At 51.9% G+C, this 22,882-nt stretch overlaps 1 protein-coding gene across 1 annotated transcript; it reads right to left on the bottom strand.

Moving 5' to 3' along the window:
- Positions 1 to 215: 215 nt before the first annotated feature.
- Exosc10 (exosome component 10) lies at positions 216 to 22,857 on the bottom strand. Its single transcript, XM_052178155.1, has 25 exons — positions 22,706 to 22,857; positions 21,557 to 21,693; positions 20,434 to 20,557; positions 18,908 to 19,012; positions 18,450 to 18,615; positions 18,202 to 18,316; positions 17,446 to 17,521; positions 17,150 to 17,260; positions 16,458 to 16,601; positions 15,811 to 16,001; positions 15,008 to 15,164; positions 13,499 to 13,647; positions 13,303 to 13,353; positions 11,539 to 11,650; positions 9,266 to 9,316; positions 9,046 to 9,124; positions 8,852 to 8,958; positions 6,788 to 6,883; positions 6,468 to 6,542; positions 4,412 to 4,499; positions 3,398 to 3,474; positions 2,164 to 2,335; positions 1,524 to 1,585; positions 792 to 868; positions 216 to 331 (listed from the first exon to the last, which is right to left on the bottom strand). Exons 1-25 carry the CDS (start codon positions 22,814 to 22,816, stop codon positions 301 to 303), a joined length of 2,664 nt encoding a protein of 887 aa, XP_052034115.1. The 5' UTR covers positions 22,817 to 22,857; the 3' UTR covers positions 216 to 300.
- Positions 22,858 to 22,882: the final 25 nt, after the last annotated feature.

Here is a 22,882-nt window from a genome sequence, read left to right as displayed (position 1 = left end):
TCTTTGGGCTTCATCACTCTCCCATTCTCTGAACAGCACAGGGTGAAAGCAAAGCAAAATAACAACCCAGCACTCTGGGAGGCAGAGGCAGGTGGATTTCTGAGTTCAAGGCCAGCCTGATCTTCCAAGTGAGTTCCAGGACAGCCAGGGCTACACAGAGAAACCCTGTCTCAGAAAAACAAAAACAAAACAAAATAAAACCAACCAGAGCCAGCTTTCTTGTGGCAGGAATAAAGTTTACTGATTTTAAAAGGGGTTTGTACAAAGCAGCACGTCCGCAGCCCGGGAGTCTCTCCAACACTATCTCTTTGGCCAGTTGTGCCGGAAGCCTCTGCAGAGATGGAGGAAAGCAGAGTTAGCTCTTCAGGTTTAGGAGTTGTGCAAGTCTCACACACAGCAAGGGAGGTTGAGCAAGAGAGCAATAGGAGGCCTCTGCCTGGCCCTGAGATGTGGGGTGTGCGGCAGCAGGCCTGACCAGTTCTACTTTAGCATGAGCAGTCCATGCTGTGAAGAACCCCGGGCTAGTGATGACTTCTCTCATTCCTAAGAACCAACCTGGTGTGGGAGAATTCCCACCCGTGTGCTCGAGGTGCGGGAACCCAGTGTGAGAAAGAGGAAGGACGGGATTTGAGGCTGGGATGCAGGGCGTGGTCAGGTGAGCGTGACTGACAACGAGCAGGCGAGACATGCTCTGGCTTTCTGAATGACCGAGGTCTTGACCTGGCGCTGCAGTCTGCCGAGGGTCCCAGGCACAGTGGCTGGCCCCGTGCTGGCCCCACTAGAACACCTACCTGTCTGACTTCCCGGCAGGGAAGGACATGCTTTTGTTTCCCACCAATGGTTTAAATTTTTTGGCTCCAGCACATTTCTGAAAGAGATGATGCACGCTGAGGCAACCTCGACACTGCACCAGCCAGGGGAAGACAGTTCTCACCCAGCTTGTGTGCCTGACTGGCTGTGACAGGAGCAGGGGGCTCTGCACAGCCCCAACCACTGCTTCCTATACTTCCAACTCAGCCTGGTTAGCACAGTCCTGAGGCAGGCAAGAGTTACACACATAGTCCCCTCAATGTGTAGGGCAGCACCTCAGGCCCAGGCTAGACTGGAGGATATCCTGTGTAAGGACACGCCAAACCAGGTGGAGTGGCGCATGGCTGTAATCCCAGCCCTTAAATGGTGGGAGCAGGACGGCGGAGTTCTAGGTCAGCCTGGGCTATCCTGGACTACAGTGTTCGCTGCCCGTTCTTAAACTGCTGATCCAGGGGCCAGCAGGATGGCTGAGTAGACAAGGCCCAGTGACCCGTGTTAGATCCCCGGAACCTGTGAGGAGGCCAGAGCTCCCATCCAGCGTTCCCTGGCTTTTCGCACTCTCACACATTAATAAATTTTAAACATTGCTGTGGAGACAATGGCAGCAGTGTCTGTGCTGGAGAGAAATGAGGTGGAAACACGTGCACGCCCCAGGTCACTGGAGCCGAGGGAGGGATGGTACCTGGAGCTGTGGGTGCCCTCAGCAGCCTTACCTTGCCGGAAGGTGTCAGCTTATTGGGGTCAAACTGGGAGGAAGGCTTGGATTTATTGTCCCCTGAAAGTAAGAGTGATCGTGACAATGAGCAAACAGAGGCTGACCGGCCAGGGCTCTGGGCTTCAGCAAGTGCCAGCGTCGGTCTGCCACCCTTTCCTGTGCCCCAGCAGTCTGAGACTATGGCACGCACAGGTCTGTCCCCAGGCTGACACTTGTGCATTAGGAAGGTGTCATGCCACTGTTGATAAAGCGAGCGAGGCGGCACTCTGACCTGCGTGTGTCAACTGTCAAGCCTGCCTTCTCACTTCCCAAGCTCTAGCAGCCACTACAGTTAGGAGTGTCGCGTGCAAACCCTTCACAGGGACCTCCAGGTTAAGGGGACATTAGGTCACCTCGTGAGCCGTGAGCCCTGTGGACGTGGGGGGCAAACTTAACCATGAGTCACAGTGGAGGATATCCTGCCGAGCAGGGACAATGGCTACTGAGACTGCAGCAGAAGAGCAGGGGGCTCTGTCCCTGCCACTGCTTGTCCTGAGCACTGGGCAGGACTCACTCTGAGTGAGAGTCTTCCCTGAATGCTGCAGCTCCTCCCTCCGTAACAATCATGCGCCCGCCTCCTGGGCATCCTCCGTCCTTACCAGCAAAGGCCCCGAAGTCTGACTGGCTATAGTCATAAGGTCTGAAGTCCTCCCCTGGGGGAGCGGGGTCCTTGGCTTTCTTGGAGCCTTTGAGTCGTTTCTTCTCCTGTTTCTGCTCTGTGATCCTCAGGTCACTGGTGGCCCGTTCTCTCTTCTTCGTAGCATTTTCTAGCTGCAGGCGAGAACACACAGGGAGGGAGTCACAGGAGCGTGCAGTGGCATTCCACTGCCACACGGCGGCGCCTGTCTGCCCTTGTCAGGCCTGAGTGGACCGGTGAAGTTGATTCACTTGGATTTTACTCACAACTTACACACAAAGGTCACCCATGAAGCTTCAAATAGTTTTGTGCTGCACGCAATTCCCACCTGTGGTTTGGGTCAGCCCTCAGAGTTGTGGACAGTAGGTGGCCTTCTGGATCTCAGTCTGTTGTAGCTGGGGAAGACTTACGTTGCTTCAACAGCGAGATGGGAGCTGTGGCCGGAACTCAGGTATAATCACGCTCAGCTAGTGTTGGCTGAAGAAATGCCTAACTGACAATGTCCTCAGGCCACTTAAAGGTTAAGAATGGAATTTTAGAATGCTCTGGGTGTAATAAGAACAGAGATCTGGCTGGGTGGTGGTGGCACACGCCTGTAATCCCAGCACTCGGGAGGCAGAGGCAGGCGGATTTCTGAGTTTGAGGCCAGTCTGGTCTACAGAGTGAGCTCCAGGACAGTTAGGGCTACACAGAGAAACCCTGTCTCGAAAAAACCAAATCCAACAGGAAAAACCAATCCTCCAAGAAAAACCAAAAAACCAACCCAGAGATCTGGGGGAAGGGCAGGACTATGGTGTCACGTGCCTTTAATTCCAGCACTAAGGAGGCAGAGACAGGTGCATCTCTGAGTTCAAGGCCAGCCTAGTCTACAAATGAGTGTCAGGACAGCCAGAGCTGACAGAAACTCCTGTCTCAGAAAACAAAAGTCTCCTCCCTGTCAAAAAAGAACAAAGACTTCTCTAGTGTAGACGGGGACACAGCAATGTTCCTGTGTTTTGTCCTCTGACAGACCTAGCCCAGTGCTAAGAGGGTTTACCAAGGACACAGATCCTAAGAGAACTCTCTGTCACCTAGTCTGAGGAGAAGAGAGGTGGACGCTGACAAACCCAGACCAGCTGGGGTGCAGAGTGAGTCCCGGGAGACCCTGAACATGACCAGGGGCATCTGGCTGTAGGAAGGGGATGGGGATCACGTACCGCGGCCTGCTGCCGCACGGGGATAGCCTGCTCCAGCACAGCGGCTGCTGACTCCTCCTTTGCCTCCTCCCGGGCAGCTGTGAGAGAGAACCACTTGTAGACTCCTGCCATCGTCCACCCGACCTGGCACAAGGGCCAGCGCGGCTACCCCTCCCTCCACCTGTCTGTCCCCTGGGCTCCACGCTGATTCTCAAGGCTATAGATTCTCACCTTGCCTGCTATAGATAGCCTTGCCTGCTGGTGCCTCAGGAGGTCAGGCCAAACAGCCAGTGGCTTCTCTTGCCACTCCTGGTGCCCACAGCCAGGAGCCAGGCCTCCTTTAACACAGCCAGGAGCCAGGCCTCCTTTAAAGATGGGCTACTTTCACGGCTGGCCGGCAACCCTTCTTCCTAGGTGCTCAGGACAGACCCTCCGCCGCCCTACCCCATCCTTTCCCACGCCTCTCCTGACCGAGCGCCAAGCGCAGGTTCTGAGTCTAGGATCTGATATCACCCCGTCAGCTGAGCTGCTGGCTCTCTGTCCCCCTAGTCTGACTGTGTCACTGGCTCTCCTCTGCTCAGAGCCCTGCAAAGTCACTCTAAGGACCGACCAGCCAGGCCTCAGAGAGGCCCCGTTTGCTTGTCTGCCTCTCTTCCCCAGGCGCTCGGGACAGTCCTGCCCTGCCACTCTTTGGGCATTGCCAGCCAGCCATGACACAGGACCCTGGACTTTCCCATCTGTGCCAGCCTCTCCACTTCAGGTGACCTGGGTGACTTTTCGCACCAGTGTCCAGAGCTCGTCCTTGTCTACCACAGGACTCCATGTCACAGGGGCAGAGCACCCGGGCAGTCACACAGCACTCTGTGTCACAGGAGCAGAGCACACAGGCAGTGGCTGGGCCTGTTTCACTCCAGGCCCTGTCTGTCAGTAAGGGCTGGGCTCCCGTCTAGACGGCCGTCACCCGCCATCCTCCACGTGACTGCGTGCCGCGGCTGTCCCTTCAGAGACCCTGCGTTTACAGGATGCGGGCATTACCTGTTTGCTCTGCTGCCTTCTTCTTGGTGGCTTCTTTAGGTTCTCTCTGGACCTGGACCTGGCTGGCCAGCTTCCAGCGGTTGCTGATCTATAATGAAACCAGACAATGACCAAAACAAACAAACAAACAAACAAACAAACAAACAAACAAACAAACAAACAAACCTGCCTAAACTCATTACTTGGGAGTGCCTACTTGTTTCAGAGGCAACCGAGGGCAAGCTCACCCACTAAGGACTCATATTGAGTGAACACACCCTAGATCTAAAAGCACCTTCTTGCTGGCTTTGTTTCCGCGATCCTTTATTATGGAGGGTGAAACAGTCCTGAAGCCCAGACACCTGCTGCATGGGCTCCCCCTGAACACCTTAACCCAGTCCCTCCCTTGGGGCCAGGGAGCCCCAGTGGCCACCCTGTGGCTCAGTCAGTAAACAAAGTGCAGCTTGAGGTATCTCCTTAGGGTTCCGTTTCACCTCTCGTCCCACTTACATACAAGACCACATCTAGGTGACCCTGAATGAACACAAGGGATGGGCTGGCAAGCCTGCACCGCAGCCGTGGCAGGAGATGAGAAGCCCAGGTCGCTTCTCTTCAGTTTGGTTTCTGAGCCAGCGCTAGTTTCCGAGGTTCTATGCAGCCAACGACGACCTGAAACTCATTCTCTTGCTTCCACTGCCTAAGTCCTGGCTTTACAGTTACACACCACAGATTCCCCATTTCTAGTCCCCTGTCCCCTGCTTTGGAGACAAGGTCTCACTCTGTAATCCTGGTTGGGTCTGGAACCTGCTATGTAGACCAGGCTGACCTTGAACTCAGAGATCTACCAGCTCCTCTGAGATGCTAAGAGATGTGTTAGTAGGCATAGCTTGCTTCTTCCCTCTTTGGATCTGAACGCAGAGCCCTGAGCTTGCTAAGCGAGCACACTACAGTGAGTCAGGTCCCCAGCCCAGGCCTTCTCAGTTCTTCACTGTCAGTGTGAATGTTTTTCTCCCTTTTTTGAGGCAGGACCTCACCATGTAGCACTGGCTCCCCTAGAACTTGGCATATAGACCAGGCTGGCCTCGCAGTCAGACTGCCTGCCTCTGCTTCCCATTGTCAGGGTCAAAGGTGTGCACCGTCATACGAGCCCCGTTTTCACTATTCACTCATTTTGTGTGTGTGTTTATGTGTACACATGCCACTGCGCATGTATGAAGGTTAAAACACAACATGGAGTCAGTTCTCTTCTTCCACCACATAGGCTCTTGGGGTCCAACTCAGCTTTTCAGGCGTGGTGGCAGGGTCCTTTACCCATGAACACCTTGATGGCCCTGGAACTCCTCCTAAGAGCAGCAGGTTAACCCCCTTAGCACAGGACTGAGGCCACTGAAGGTGCCCGGGAGAGGGCTGTGCTGATGGAGGTCATCAGAGCACACGCTTCCTACAGGGCCCTGTGTGAGGGGGCTTCCTGTACCAGTGCAAGGCAATCTCCTCAGACTCAAGCTGCTCCTTTTATAAGCCTCGAAGCAATATACACATATACAAGTGGTATAAACTATATTATTTATGGACTTTATTACATATAAATTACTCCATTAGAAAAGCACAAAACAGTTTTTGTTTTCCTTTCTGTCCTGGATTTGAACCCAGGCTGTCATACATGAGACAACACTACCCTATTTTGATATGCTTGTGAGGCAGAGCAGGCCGCTGCTGCTTTTCTCTTTCCTTTTTAAAAGGCAGGGCCTCCTAGATCCCAGCTATCCTAGAGTACACTGTGCAGCTGAAGATGCCTCCTCCCCAGCTGAGCTCACGGGTGTGCATCTCCACACTGGCTTTGCCTTGCGCCCACACAAACCAGGCAAGCACGCTACTCCCTGAGCTCCAGCCCTGGCCCCAAGCTCTTTGTTGTAGATTCCCAAAGGCTTCGAAGGACTGGGTTACAGTCTGACATCCTCCTACAGGCAGGCTTAGGTACAAAGGACCTCTGTCCTGTTTTCAGCGGCCTAAAGAGGATCTGCAGCCTGCCTGTGGTGAGACCCTCACTCGGGTCAGAAGTCCGCAGAGAGCTACTTACTTCATAGATTTTTGAAGAAGGATCAAACTTTGCTGCTTGAGAGATGTGGGCCTTGTGTTCCAGAGATGGCAGGAACTGCAGAAGGGGAAACAGTCACTGCGAATGCCAAGAGCAGGCACCTCGCCTGCCAGAGGCACTACTGCCAGTGTGGTTCCACACTGGCCTCAGCTCGAGAGTCCCGACCTGGACACCATGGATGGCTGATACGCTGGGGGACTTGGGCTCCCCCTCCACAGTGCTGCTTTCCTCCCCGGTGAAAGGACTCGTGGCCGCAGAGTTCCCCGCAGCTCCTGCCGGCCTGGTGCAGCTGCACTACTCACCATCCGAAATGGGTTTTCAAAGGACTGCATTATGTTCTGGGCTTTTTTCTGTGCCACTGTCAATGGAGTCTTTCCAATTTCCTCAGTGCTAGGTTCCTGCAGGGACAGACCAAACCCATCACTGCTAACCATGACCACACTTCCGTACCAGAATGCTTTCCTGGGTCAGCCATTTCTTTTTTTTTTTAATTTTTATTTTTTTGTTTTTCGAGACAGGGTTTCTCTGTGTAGCCCTGGCTGTCCTGAAACTCACTCTGTAGACCAGGCTGGCCTCGAACTCAGAAATCCACCTGCCTCTGCCTCCCAGAGTTCTGGGATTAAAGATGTGCGCCACCACTACAGGTTGATTTTTAAAAGATGTTTTATGTGCTCGAGTATTTTGTTTGTACATATGTATGTATGGATGCATGTATGTACATTTATATGTATGTGCACCACAAGTGTACCGGTGCCTGTCTATGGAGGTCAGGTGTTGGATCCCCTGAACTGGAGCTGCCATCTGGGTTCTGGGAGTTAAACTAAAGCCCTCTGCAAGAGCAACAGCTGAGAAAAGGAAGTCTGAGGCTAGACTGGCAACAGAACGAGATCCTGGTTAAAAAGAAAAAAGAAAAAGGAAGAAGCACTGCTGAGCGTATCAAGTTGCTGAATCCCCAGGACTGCTCCGCCAGACTGTGGCCAGCACAGGTCCCACACCTTCTGTTCATGACCCACCACTGTGAAACCCTGTCTAAGATACTTTTTACTGTGTAACCATTCTGGAACTCACTATGTAGAGGAGGCTGGCCTCAAAATCAAGAGATCTGCCTGTCCCTGCCTCCCTGGTGGGCATGCACTACCGTGCCTGGCTCAAGATGTGACGCATGCACCCGTGTGTACATAGAGGCCAAAGGGCAACCTTTGATGTAGTATATCTTACGCATCACCATGTATGCCAGGCATCACCAGGCATGCCAGGCTAGTTGGCCCAAGAGCCCTCTCCCATCTCAGCACAGGGGCAACGGGATTACAGAGCTGTGTTAGAATGTCTGGCTTTTGAAGTGCTTTCTGGAATCCACATTGTAGCTCTCACATTTGCATGGAAAGCACTTTCCCCAGAGTCATCTCTCCAGGCCTCTGGGTCTTCCCTCTGCAGGGAACCTAGAGGTGCCCAGACAGGCGGAAACAGACAAGCTACATCACAGCCAGGGCCTAGGAACACAGCTCAGTCCAGGCAAGCCACACAGGGTCTCCAGAACGGACCCTCTCCCAGGGTCAGGGAGTAGGGACCCCGCTACTCCCTAAGGCCTGCAGTGGCTGATTGACATTTCTTCTAGTGAGTTATAGTGTACAAAGTGTTTTCCTAAGAGCACGTCCAGATGATGACAGGTATGTTCAGGAAGGCACACATATCACAAACTCCAAGTTCAGAGGAATGCTCTGCAGAGTCCTGCTGGCCACCCAGCTATCTGGTCCTCTTCGTGTCAACCCAATGTCCTTCTCCTCAGGCACTTTTCCTTCTAAAGTCAGTCAGTTGGTCTGTCTGTTTTTCTGTGTAGTCCTGGCTGTCCTAAAACTCACTCTGTAGACTAGGCTGTCTACATAGACCTTGCCTCAGAGACCTGTGCCTCTGTGTCCTGAGTGCTGGGACTAAAGGCACGTGCCACCACCATCAGCTTTTTTTTTTTTTTTTAGAAAGAGATATGTATTTTATGTGTATGAGTGTTTTGTCTGGGTGTATATGTGTGTGGCATGTGTGTGTCAAGTGCTCACGGTTTGAAAGGTGTCAAATTTTCCAGAACTGGAATTAGAGACAGCCGTAAGTCATCATGTGGGTACTTGGAATTGAATCCAGATCCTCTAGAAGAACAGCCAGTGTTCTTAGCCTCTGAGCCATCACTTCTGCTCCTACTCTAAGGTTTCTTCACAAACAGTGCTCATGAGACGCTCTTCTCCATCCACACCTCTCTGGCTGTACCTTTGGCACTGTTCTCAAACACGCATGCAAACTCCGGCAGGCAGCCCGAGTGAACAGACTGCACGCACGCCCCGAGGAAGCGCCTGCGCGGTGGACTCCTTGTTACTCACACTGAACAGAGTGATGACGGCCGTGGCAAGGAGACTCCCAGCATCCTCAGAGGTCTCTTCTCTGCCCTCAGCGAAGAGGCTCGGTTGCTTCTGAGGTGGCACAGTCCCTAGAGACACAGGTAAGCGAGACCTGTGGGTTCTCATCCAGAGAACTGGCTCCATGTGTCTGGGAGTCCAGAGGGTTTCCATCTTACCGTCAGTTGGGGTGATCGGGTGGTTATCTGGAGGGGCATGGGAGCAGTCATGGGGTCCAAAGAGATCATTCTCCAATCTCTGCATCAAAGAGAAACCAGCAGACCACATGTAAAACTAATAAGCGAGCCGGGAGCTCTTGGCCAGTGGGATGGCACTGACCTGTCAGGGGCTGTGATCTCCACCCCTCCCATAGGTGACACGGCAGCCGGGACACTGTACCTCGGCGAAGGGCAGTGGTCCGCTCTTCTTCACTCCGGCTGCAGTTTCAGACTAAGGAGGAAAGGAGAGTAGCGCCAGGAGTGGAGCCCGGCTGGCAGAGGGTCTGCCCAGTGTGCCGAGGTTCGACCCCCCCAGTGGGCAGGATTGCACGTGCCTACAATTCCAGTACTCCAAGGTGGGAGCAGGAGGCTCACGAGTTCAAGGCCATTCTGGCTTACTTAAGACTCTGTCTCACACACACACATACACGCACACACACACAAAAACCAAAGACAGAAAAGAAAGAAGAAACCGAGGACAGTCGTGCAAAGCCAGTGACACATGCTTGCTCAGCAGGCTGTACTTGTCTGTGACTGTCTGCCAAGGGCCTGCAGCCACCCTCTCATCCCTCACCATGTGAAAGAGCAGTGCCTCGTGTCCTGAGGTGGCACGCTGCAATGGCTTCCAGCCGCCTGGAGGAGGCCTCTCTAGCAGCCAGTATGCTTCCTACTTATACAAACTGGAAAACCAAGAAGGACTTTGTGTGTTTGTGTGTGAAAGCATGCACGAGTACATGCACATGTGTGGTGTGTATACGTGTTGGTGCAGGTACCCATGGCCTCACACAGGAGAGGCAAGGCCCTCCCTCTGACCTTAGTCCCAGATGGACATCTTAACACAACAGCTGCAAACATACTCCCTTCCTTTGTTTCCAGTCCTGTGGGTCAATTAGCTTTCAAAAGAGAATGAACAACTGATCACATATGTATATCTCCACCAAGTCCACACATTCAAAGTTGTCCTAAAAAGGTGATATGGTGGTGTAAGTCGGTAATTCTAGCTACTTGGAAGGCTGGGATGGGGGTGAAGGGGTGGGACAGGACTGAAAATTCAAGGCCTGCCTGGGCTACAGGGTTACATAGCTGAAGTCAAGGCTAGCTTAGGGAAGACCCCGTATGGTAAATCCCTATCTCAACAAGAAGGAAAAGAATTAAAGCAAGACCCTAAAAGAAAGCACTTAGGTTGAGTTTTGACAAGTTTTATTACATAGCGCAGACATTCCCAAGAAGACATGCATCTGTGTTTCTTCTTCCTTTCCAGCCATTCACTCAGCACGGCACACTGAGGATAGCTTAAGGTGTTCGTTCTTTCCTTCAACCATAAGGACCCAGGGTGGACTCAGATCATAGGCTGCTGGCAAGCGCCTACGCCGTCTTGATAGGTCTTTTTTTTTTTTGATTTTTTTTTTTTTTGAGACAGGGTCTCATGAAACTCAGGCCTTAAACTCAGTGACAGCTGAGGACAGCCGTGAGCTCCTGATCCTCCTGTTCTGTATCCAAGGGCTGGGATTACAGGTGTCCACTGCATGCGCAGCTGTGGGTCTGGATTCTGAGGGAGCTCTCACCTCCACCTATGAGTATGCAGACTTCAGTCTTTCCCTCACTTTCCTGGTTTCCTATTTGTCCCACGAGTCCCCTCCTCTCCTCTCGCTGAGGCTCTGACTGGATCCTACCCGGCGTACTCTCAGCAACTCTAACTATGGCCAGGTGGACAGCTCCTCTAGCCCCTAGGCTCAGCAGTAACTGGCAGCACTCTGTGACCACGTCCTGCTGAGTGCCATGAGCTTCTACGCTGGGAGTGTAGGTGGGTCCTATAGCCCTTCCCACAGTGGCCCAGCCCCGCGCACAAGGGTGCTGGCTTCAGGTTCAGGTTCCCACTGCCAGCTCTCTACGCCCAGGTCCTTACTCCAACCCATCCCACCAGATTAACTGCGTTGCCACAATCATTAAAGGACACAGTTACCTGCCATCAAATCATGAGACAAGCCATAAAGAATAAGGCTTCATTTATGACTGTCATTAAAAACAAAAACAGTTGCCGGTGAGAGGGCTCTGACTGCCATGTATGACAACCAGGACTCTTAACAGTGGAAGGAAAGAACTGTAGTATGTATTCTGATCCAGACACATGTGCTGCACTACACACACGTCTTCATGCACGTAGAATCTAAGAACTTAGTTTATGATTGTGTAGGCTACCGCAACAGCGCAGCAGAGGGTGCCTGTGTAGCGTGGGTAGGCCCTGGGCTTGAACCCTAGTAGCAAAAAATAAAGCCAGACCTCAAAACCCCAAACTCCAAACCAGCAAACACAAAAGCAGCTAAATCTAACAGGACACACCCATGGCTCACATGACATAGCCCGTAGCTTTCCCAACCACCATCACTCCTCAGGGTGACTCAGGCCACAGGAGAAGGGTGCTGGAGACGGCCCGCTGAATGAAACACTGCATACCTTGAGCAGGGGCATCTCTCGAGCCTGCTGGATTAAGAGATGCATCTCATTGATCTGCTGCCGGACAAGAGGTGGGACTGGGTTACAGCACGCTATGATGCCTTGGGGCTCCCTGAAAACAAGGTACAAATCTCAGCTCATCCTGGAGACACGCCCTTCAGCACTTCTGAAAGCAGCGACTGGGCAGCTGGGCTGTGGTTGCTTAGCAGCGCGCTTGCTTAGCCACTAGAGGCCTTGAGTTCCTGCCCAGCACAACATAAACCATGCATCCTGGTGCAGGTCTGAAACCCAGAGGGTCAGAAGTTCTGCTATACCGTGAGGTGCAGGCCAGCCTGGTCATGGAGTGGAGACCCCTCCCCAAAGCCTTCCTCCCAAGCAAGGCCACAGAAGGAGTAACAGATTACACCAGCACAGGCCTGACACTGGGACACGTGATCGTTCCTGCACCAACTCCTGAGCCTATTCCTCTGCTTCTCTTACAGACTCTGAGAGCTGGAGATAAGCCTCAGGGAACGCTGATTTCCAATCTCTTATTCCTGTTTGTGCTCCAATTAACACAACAGAATGCTTATAAGTCACGAGGCTTCGGGAAAAGACCAACGGCAGATGATGCCAGTGCAGCGGGCAGGCCCGGTGCCCAGGGTCAGGAGGCCCAGGGTCAGGAGGCTGTGGTAGCTTCCCTTCTGGGGAGGACTCTATCGGCAGCAGTCTCAGGGGCCGCCGTGGAAGCTGCAGGCTCGTGGGGGTAAAGCCAAAGACTAGGAGAGGAGCCCTGCCACCACGCTGAGCCTCCTGGTTAAGGACACGAAGACCGAGTCCTGGGGTCTGCCTGTTCTCCAGGCCCATCCCAGGCTCATCCTAAAGGATGAGGTTCTGGAGATTCTGCCAGTGCAGAAGCAGGCTTGGGCTGCCCAGTGGACACGGTCAAGGCTTTTGTCCCTATTGGGGACTACAATGGTCATGTTAGTCTTGGTGTTAAGTGCTCCAAGAAGGTAGCCACTGCCATGGGTGGGGCCATCATCACGGCCAAGCTTCCCACTGTCCCTGTGCAGAGGGAGAGGCTACTGGACAACAAGACTGGGAAGCCCCATACTGCTCCATGCAAGGAGACAGGCTGTGGTGGCTCTGTGCTGGGGTGTCTCATCCCTGCCCCCAGAGGCACTGGCATTGTCTCTGCTCCTGATGGTGGCCTGTATAGATGACCGCTGCATGGCAGCCAGAGGCTGTACTGCCACCCTGGGCAACGTTGCCAAGGCCACCTCTAACGCCACCTCCAAGTCCTACAGCTACCTGACCCCCGATCTCTGGAAAGAGACTGTGTTCAGCAGGATTTCACTGACCATCTTGTGAAAACCCACACCAGTCACTAGAGGTTCAGAGCACCCAGGCTCCAGCTGTGGTCACCACATAAGGGTTTTTATACAAGAAAAATAAAGTGAATTAGGTTTGTTAAAAAACAAACAAAACAAAACAAACCCCTAAAACCCTGTGCGGCTTTAATTTGGAGAAAGAGATCCAGAAAGCCCGTGGGACAGCTCTCTCTAAGGGACTGCGGCAGGCTCAGGACTAGCCGTGCAGAGGCCAATTCACAAGTTTGCATTCTTATCCAGGAGCCCTCAGGCAAGGACATGGCTCCCTGGCCTTGCACCTTCCAAGCTCGGAGCACTAACCTCTCTTAGTCCAGCCCTGGGCAGCCGCAACGACAGTGCTGGCTGTGAGGGCTGAGCGACTGACAAGACATGCCACTCGGGCTCTGAGACTTACTTAGGCAGTTCCTCAGCTATCTTTAGCATCATGTGATTTGGTAGAACATATCTGGAACAAAACACAAAATGGGATCGCGTTAAGAACAACTAGGAGGTTCACTAAACACTGTAACCCAGGGGGCAGCAGTCAGCCTCCACGATCCATGGTGCCCACAGCCCCCAGCCCCACAGGCACTGAGGACCGAGTCCCTCACCCGTAGCTCTCGTCCTCCCTGCGAGCTGTCTTATCCCTCCAGGCAAACAGCAGCTGAAAGGCAGTCAGCTGCTGTGAGTTCAGATGCTTCTTTTGCTTTCGATATAGCTCAAGGTAGGACTCATCCGTAAAGATAGGCTTGACAAATTTCTGCAAAATGTTAGACAATATTTCAGATGAATGGGCAGTAGGGAAAGGCTCAGCGGCCAAGCGACTGCCTGACAACCTGCCTGAAGCCGAGGTTGATCCCCGGCACTGTAAAAAAAGAAAAACATCAGTGGAATAAAAAATCGTGCTCTGGGCTTGTCTTGGGCGGAAACCCTGAGCAATCCAGGGCTCTTCAGAATGTCTGCCTCTTGCAGTAAAGGACAAGAGTTTAGTGCTCACTTGGGAAGCCACACGGGAGGACTGCCAGCCAGAGGCCTCCGGGTCACCTAGGAAGACCTCAGTAAAAAGCTGAAGACACTAAATCCCAGCTCTTGGGAGGCTGAGGAAGGAGGGTCTCTGCCAGTTCAAGGCCAGCCTGGTCTATACAGGCTACACAAAGAAACTCTGACTCGACAAACCAGAATACCAAAACAAACCAAGCCTGAAACCAAGGCTGGATATGGAGTGCAGCGGGAGAGAGCTTGCTTAGCACGGGCAAGGTTCTGAACTCAACCTCAGTGCTGCCAGGAAAACCAGAGCGAGGCAAAGCCTAACTCCTGGCTATGGCTGTGCACACTGATAATGTGACAGCGCAAGGGCTAGCACGGCTTCTGCACAAGGCCAACCCATAGGAACTGCAAAATAAATACCTGAAATCCAAATCATCCACTCAAGAACTGCTTAAGGTTCTCAAAGGAGGAAATGGAAAAAGCTAATATTTGAAAAACTGCTCAACATTCTTTATTATCAGGAAAATGCAAATTACCTTTCCATCCATCCATCCATCCATCCATCCATCCATCCATCTATCCATCCATCCAATTTTTTGCTGTCTTTTTTTCCTTCCTTCCTTCCTTCCTTCCTTCCTTCCTTCCTTCCTTCCTTCCTTCCTTCCTTCCTTCCTTCTTGTTTTTGAGACAGGGTTTCTCTGTATAGCCCTGGCTGGCCTCAGAAATCCGTCTGCCTGAGCCTCCCAAGTGCTGGGATTAAAGGCATGCACCACCGCTGCCCAGCGACTTTTTTTTCTTCCCCCCCAGACAGGGTTTCTCTGTGTAACCCTGGCTGTCCTGGAACTCACTCTGTAAATGAGGCTGGCCAGAGTGCTGGGACTTTAATGTGCACTGGCGTTTTGGCTGCATATGTCTCTGTGTGAGGGCGTTGGATCCCCTGGAACTGGAGCTATAGCCAGTTGTGAGTTGCCACGTGAATGCTGGGAATTGAACCCTGATCCTATGCAAGGGCAGACAATGGTCTTAACTACTGAGCCATCACTTCAGCTCCAAGAGCCATTGTTCTCTATGCTAACTGAACAAAACAATCAGACCCAGCCTGAGTTGGGGTCTTTAGCTCTGGTGACACGTACCTTGAGGCAGATGTCCCTGCTCCGCTGCCACACCACCTGCAACTGGACAGGCAGGCTGTTGCCTCTCTCCCACAGTTCCAGTCGCATTCGGTCATAGATGTAAAGCAGGTAATGGGTGTCGTCCCGGGCGTAGCTCAGCATTTCCTCTGGCAGAGGACTGCAGTAGCAAGAGAGGCAGAATTTCAACGACTGTCCCAGGACAGCCATCCAAACTTTGTCCTGGTGACAGAACTTTCTTGGCCCTTTTCTCATCCCAAAGATTCTTTCCTTCCCAATGGGACACGGACAGTTCCTGCATCTCAGAATGACAAACCCGTCTGTCCTGACCCTCTCTGTGCTTTCTTACCTCAGCTATAAGACGGGAGCAAGCTTGGAGAGTGCTGTGAGGATGACCAGGGCACTGCCCTAGGGCATGCGGTCCAGTGCCAGGAGGAGGGCAAAGGCTCAAGAATGAAGTACCTTTCAAATGTCACTAATTTCCCTCTTATACTGGGAATATAACATCCGTTCAAACACATTCTCCTTTTTATATTTAGTAATTCTGATGTCTACTGGTGGTGGGGCACCCACTTAATCCCAGCACTCAGGAGGCAGAGGCAGGCGGATCTTTGTGAGTCTGAGGCTAGGCTCGTCTACATAGTGAGTTCCAGGACACTCAGTGTTAAACAGAGCAACCCTGTCTCAAAAAATAAAATTCTAGCATGACAACTAAAGAAAAGTGATCTTGAAAGTGACCAAGGTGGACCAGGCTCCAAGCTGCCAGCTGCTACCCACGCTCTCGGCCGCTGGCGGGCTGCACTGACCGTATCCTCCAGTCGGCCAGCTGATACTGCTTGTTCGATTCCACACCACAGTAGAGTCTCAGCAGGTGGTCCAGCGAGTGCCGAGCCAGGTTGAGAAGCCGAGCCGCCTGGTGTGTGTCAAACATGTTCACCACATAGAGCCCGAAGTCTTTCTGCAGCCACTCAATGTCAGAGTCGGCACCATGGAAGACCTGAGGACAAAGGAGGCCGTGGAGTTGACACCAGCAGCAGGCTATTCTTGTCTCCTTAACCAGCCCCACCTTTGCGGTAGGACTGAACCTGGGACTTGTGTATGCTAGGCAAGCACACTACTACTGGATGGCACCCCAGCCCAGGGCGCACAGAGGTTAACTGCACACTGATAAAGGCTGTACCGGTCAGGCCCTGGGATGGGTAAGGAGCCCTATTAGCTCCAAATGTGTCCCCAAGTTCAAGCAATGAGATTGACTGGGATCTCTGAAACAGTCACGACGAGTTTGTATCTCTGGCCAGTAAGCTGCACTGTGAGTGTCCTTATGGGGACCTCGGGTTAACCGCAGGCTAGGGGATGACAAGGGTTCACCCTCCATGGGTGTAGGCTGGAAGGACAGGATGGCCCCCTGGCAAGCACTGCGATCCCACCTCAGGTGAGCACTGGGAGGGCTGACCTTGACGATGGCGGGGTCTGTGAGGCTCTCGTTGAGAATGTACATGTTGCTGCGGAGCTCCAGGGTGTCGATGATGAAGTCTTCCGTCCGGGTGGAGATCTGCATCAGGCAGGTCAGGCCGAGGAAGCTTCGGTATGAGTGATGCTGGGTCAGGCAGAAAAGGGGGCAGGGCGGGAGAGGATTACTAGGTGTTCCTTCACCTTTTAGTTCTCATTCTGGGAATTCTTCACAGACCTATACCCACAACTCCCTCTACCAGTTCTTAAAAATTAGCTATATGAACTGGGCAGTGGTGGCGCATGCCTGTAATCCCAGCACTTTGGGAGGCAGAGGCAGGCTGATTTCTGAGTTCGAGCCCAGCCTGGTCTACAGAGTGAGTTCCAGGACAGCAAGGGCTATACAGAGAAACCCTGTCTCAAAAAATCAAATCCAAAAAAAAAAAAAAAAGTTAGCTATACGAGTTACATGACTAATTTTTAGAGAAAAAAAAAATTAAGGCACTAAGATGGATTCGAGTTTAAGGCCAGCCTGGGCTACACAGTCAGTTTAGAGTCAGTCTGGCCTATAGTGCAACACTTGTCTCAGGCCCCCATACATAAAAACCAAGAGAGTTTAAATTAGTGCCGCCTTTAAACTTCCCGAGTAGGGAACTAACAGGAAGATGAAGAGGTCACTAACGGTCACCAAGGTACCTCTAAGTCCACTGCAAATTCCTGACAGCCCAGGAGCTTCTCGTTGAGTTCCACAAGTTCATCCAGGGACGACACAAAATGGCAGGGTGTCTCTTCCACGGATCTGTACAACTGGACCAAGAAGGGAACATTGAAAGCATCACAGTAAGACAAACCCTGCGAAGGCACAGGATGAATCCAAGGGCAAGGGAAGACCCCATGCCGCCGCCTACTGCAGGAAAGGCATGCACCAAACCAGTGCTCTGCTCTGCCAGGGCTCCCGGAAGTCAGCTCTGAAACCGAGTGTGGGCACTAACCTGGGGCTGCGGCCTCTGCAGCACCGAGTGAGGCGGAGTGAAGTGGTCGAGCTCGTACTGGTAAGGGTGTGCGAACCTGAGTGAACACAACACAAACCCTAACATTCCTGCCGTGATTCAGAAGGAGCACAGCCACACAGATACTATGCGTGTAAGCAAATGAGTGGGCTGGGGCTTGCCTGCTACAGTGTTTGTCCAGCAACATGAAGCCTGCATCCCAGCCTCTGTCCCAGACAAAGCTGGGCAGGTGGGCGGGTAGCTCTAATCTTAGCATCTGGGAGGTGGAGGCCGGAGGATCCTAAGTTCAGGGTCATCCTTGGTGACACAGTAAGTTTGAGGCCAGTCTGAGATATACAAGACCATGTCTTACTACTGCCTAACCCCAACAACAAAAAATGAGGAAAGATTACACTGTGAAAATATCTCACTTTGACAGTGAGTTAAATGCCAGGCTGGGCTACAAAAATGAGCCTTTACCTCAATATAATAAACAGAGGCTGATGCCCACCTGGGCAGAACACATCCCCAAGGGGAATGACAGAGATTAGCACGGCCCCTGGGGAAGGGTGACATGCAGACCTGAGACGGCTCAGCATCGGGAGTATATGCTGCTCTGCAGAGGTCTAGAGGCGGTTCCCAGCACCCATGTCAGACAGCTCTGAGTCACCTGACATGCTCTCTGGACTCCACATGCACTCTGTGTGCACGAGCTACCACGCACACTGAGCTGTAGCAGGGCCGCGCCCGTGCACTTACATGTCCTGCTCCACCTGCTGGGTCCGCTGCTGGTGGATGAAGTCTGCCAGGGCTGGGGGGACATCCAGGTCCTCCGGCCGCTCCTGCGGCCGCTCCCGCCTTTCTTTCGAGAGAGCTGGAGACCAGGCAGCAATAGACAGTGTCACACATGAGGCACGCACTTCTCAGCTTCGGAAGAGGAGGCGATAGCCCCTCTGAGGACAGACGTGTGGGAGTGAATTCTCAAGCACTTCAAAAGCATCACTTACCCTGAGGGAGTGGCTTTCGAGCATTGGGTTTGACAAAGATCTTCGGGAGGAAAGGTGTGTTGGAATTGTCAATCTTCTCTCGGAACCTGAGCTGAGGTCGGACGATGTTTTTTGCATGTAGCAGCCGGAAAGTCTCAGATTTGGCCTTTTTGCCATATTCTCCTGCCTGCGGTGAACACATGAATCAACTGAGACGAAGGCACTGGACAGAGTAGGGAAAGAAACTGCAGCTTGTCTTCTGGAGACAAGAACACCTCAGGACCACACACTGGGATGTTATTACATGTGTGGGTTCAAGGGCCGCACGGAGAAGGGGGAGGTGGGCGGTGTGCTGGGAGAGCACGTGGGAGTGGGGAGCACCCAGCTACTTCAGTCACGACAGCACTGCAGAGTAAAGCTCAGCATGCTGATAGAGCCCATGTCAGAGGTGCTATGGACACCCCGGGAGCAGGCCTCACCTTCCGGTTCCAGCTCGATACGATTGTTTTGGGGACCTGCAGCCCCGCAGGGAGGACAGGCTGCTGATGCTTGTTCACACCCGAGGCCTCATCCAGTAAGATGCCCTGTGAGGAGATGAGGGCTGGGTCAGGACCTGACTCTGACCGACTTAACTACCTGACATTTTCAAGAAATGCATTCCCAGAATTATGTGGTTAATACATACAGGAGAGAGTAGGTAAGGGCTGGAGAGATGCCTCAGGGGTTAAGAGCACTGGCTTTTCTTCCAGATGACCTGAGTTCAATTCCCAGCGCCCACATGGCAGCTCACAACTGTAACTCCAGTTCCAGGAGACAGCCCCACCCCCCACACAGGCAAAATGCCAATGTGCATAAAATGAATAAATTAAAAATAGATAAATATCAAAATATTATTTACTTATATATTGCAAGTACTAAGAATTTTAACTTGCCAACTAAAATTTTAATTTTTTAAAAAAATGATTTTATTTCTTTATTTGATATATAATGAGTACACTGTAGCTGTCTTCAGACACACCAGAAGAGGGCACCAGATCCCATTAGAGATGGTTGTGAGCCACCATGTGGTTGATGGGAATTGAACTCAGGACCTCTGAAAGTACAGTCAGTGCTCTTGACCACTGAGCCACCTCTCCAGCCCCCTTAAATTTTTTTTTTTTTTTAAGAGACAGGGTTTCTCTGTATAGCCCTGGCTGTCCTGGAACTCATTCTGTAGACCAGGCTGGCCTCGAACTCAGAAATCCGCCTGCCTCTGCCTCCCAGAGTGCTGGGATTACAGGTGTGCGCCACCACCACCCGGCACCCCTTAAATTTTTATACATGACTTATTTATCTTATTCTATGTGTATTGGTATTTTGCTGGCATGTATGTCTGTGTGAGGATTTTGGATCCCCCGGCAGAGTTACAGATAGTTGTGAGCTGCCACGTGGGTGCTGGGAATTGAACTTGGGTCCTCTGGAAGAGCACTTTGTACTCTTAACTTCTGAGCCGTCTTTCCAGAACTAAAACATGTAACTGTTATTGAGAAGCATGGATGGGACTGGAGAGAGCATGTATGACTCTTGCAGAGGACTGGTGTTCTACCCCACACCTATGCAGGGGGGCTCACAACTGTCTGCACCTACCTCAGCACCCATGACAGGTGGCTCACAACTCCAGCTCCAGTGTGCTCCAAGAGCGCTGGTCTCCCCCTACACTGGCATTCAGGAGCACGTGACCATAGTGTAATTAAAATTTCTATCTATCTACCCACCCGTCTGTCTGTCCATCCATCCACCCACTCACCCACCCATCCATCCGTCTATCCGTCCATGAGAGAAGGTCTTAGTGCATAGAGCAGGCTGGTCTGGATCCCCCTGCCTATGCTTCCCTAGTGCTGAGACGTAGGTGTGGCCACTAGGCCTGGTCACTTATCTCATTTCCACAAGGCTGGTGTTTCTCCTTGCGTTCTGATATCTGAGCTTCCTATCTGTGAGCTTATGATTGTGGACAGGAGGCACTCACCACTCTCTCCAATATCACGTCATTGGTATCGACTAGTAAATCGAACTTGTCCTCCAATTCAGTCACTTTGCTTCGGTCTTTGATGTTGCTGCGACACCCGTGATACTGCATTACCCGACTCATGCTAAAGAAGCAAGGAAAAGCAATGTCAGCAATTCTACCAATCTATAGTCTGAGAAAACACCTCAAATGGCTCAGATCACAGGAGTCCCAGCATTCTGGATGAAAATAAAATGCATATCCTCACAGCACAGCAAATTTTAAGACACAAGACCCAAAGCCAGGCCTGGCAGTGTAGGCTTGTGATACTGGCTTCTTGGAAGGCTTGGGCCACAGTGAGTTCGAAGCCAACTTGTGCAATTTAGTGAGTTAGACCTATTCTCAATAAAATAATAACTTTAAGGTAATTTCTCTCAACAATTAACAGATGAGCTGTTCTACTCACTCTATCGACCATGCTGGCCTTAACTCAAGAGATCTGCCTGCCTCTGCCTCCCTAGTGCTGGGATTAAAGGTATGAGCTACCACACCCAGCAAAAGACTTTTTTTGTTTATTTAAAAAGTCTTTTGCCAGGTGTAGTGGCTCATACCTTTAACAAATATTTCCAGTGTCTATGTGTGAGTCTCCCTGTCCGTGTGTAAGGGTCAGACGAGAACTTGCAGGAGTGAGCTTGCTCCATCCTGAGGAATTCAGTCTGTCAGGCCACCATTAGGTACCCTCTACCCACTGAATTGTCTTGCTGGCACATAATTTATTTTTAATGATCATAGATCATGCTGGCTGCGATGATTCCCATTTTTATTTCAGCACTCAGGAAGTAGAGAAAGGTTGATCTGTGAGATTTTCAAGGCTAGCTTCGTCTACATAGCAAGTTCTAGGCTAGCCTGGGCTCCTCAGTGAGCCGCTATGCTCCCTCAACCACCAGAGGACATGCGATTATCTTATGTTCTTCCTGGTTCCTGGCATTGAGCAGTGCTTTTTTTTTTTTTTTTTTTTTTTGGTGGTTGGCTGGTTCCGGAGACCAGACCCAGGAACCCAACTGTGCTCATTATTTCCAGGCCACTGAGGTATGCAACTCTCAGGAAAATCTTTTCTTTCTTTCAACCAACGTAATAAACTTACCACTGAAGCAACCTGTCGCCTTGTGTCTCACAAAATGCCTGGAAGGCAGGAAAACTTCGGTAGAAATCATACTCGTCACCGAACTGTGGCAAGCCCCCGGATGCCTTGGTAACTGCAACTACTGACCCAAGTGCAAACTGAAAATCCAGAGAAAAAGACACATTTTAAACACGGATTCTTGTTCATTCAACAGAAACTTAAACAAAACAAAAACTCAAAAGATTTTAAAGATATATATCCCAGGGAGTTGGAAAGATGGCTCAGCGTTAAGAGTGCTTAGCATTTTTGTATGGGACCTGGGTTAGGTTGGGCTCAAACGTAAGAGATCCAACTGGCTCTGCCTCCTAAGTGTGAGGATTAAAGGTGCGCACCACCAGGCTCTATCACCCTGCATGACCATTTTATGACCTGCAGTTTACATAGACTGTAGTGAGGTAGGGAATGGTAAACAATCAGAAGTGTCTGTCATTGATAGATAATGGGCAGTTATTTTAAGGCAGTGGCTCTCAACCTGCTCTCACACACCAGATACCCTGTCTAGTTACATTATGACTCATAATGGTAGCAAAATTACAGTTATGAATTAGCAACGAAAAAAACATACATTTTTTTAACCAACAAGAGGATCACAATTTATTTTAAAGTTAATGTCTCCAGAGATTGCTGCAGCAAGGCCATCAATAAAAATAATCTTATGGTTGGGGGAAATCCCGGCAGAAGGGAGGTGTTAAGGCCGGATGACAGCATCGTAAAATTTGTGAACAAAGACTTTAAATGAAATGAATGATGGGTCCTAGTGGTGAATGCGCTCTGGCACTGGGAGGGGCTCGATGGCACCTGCGACGGGTGACAATCAGCTCAGGGGATTGGGGTAATAATAACAGCGGGGTGAGCCGGGAAGGATGGGGCCTCTCAGGAGAGCTGGTGCAGGGTGCGCCACGTGGGTGACGAGGACGCCCTTCCGAGGACGCGGACACGGCTCTCCACGCGAAGCCACACGCGCTCGCACCGGAAGCGCGGAGCACTGCGCTCCCGCTCTCCGCGCGCGCCCTCAGGCCTCCGTGACAGGCGCCGGAAGCCCGTAGCCCCAGACCCGCTTCCGGCCAGAACAGGGGGGCTCCCGGGGCACCCCGGGGCCCGCGAACTCACCTTTACGAAGCTGTCTGCATCGGGGAAGCCAGGCAGCACCATCTCGGCGTCAGGCTTGGTCGCACTGGTCTCCGGCGCGGACTGATGCTCCCGCGGACTGGGAGGCGCCATATTCCCGTCCTAGGGCGGCTCTTCTCGCGAGATTGCTCCGCCCGACCCGAGACGGATGTAACGCGC

Source organism: Apodemus sylvaticus, chromosome 3, assembly GCF_947179515.1.
Source record: "Apodemus sylvaticus chromosome 3, mApoSyl1.1, whole genome shotgun sequence".
Classification (NCBI taxonomy): domain Eukaryota; kingdom Metazoa; phylum Chordata; class Mammalia; order Rodentia; family Muridae; genus Apodemus; species Apodemus sylvaticus.
Note: the sequence above shows the minus strand (reverse complement) of the source record. Positions and strands in the feature narration are given on the sequence as shown.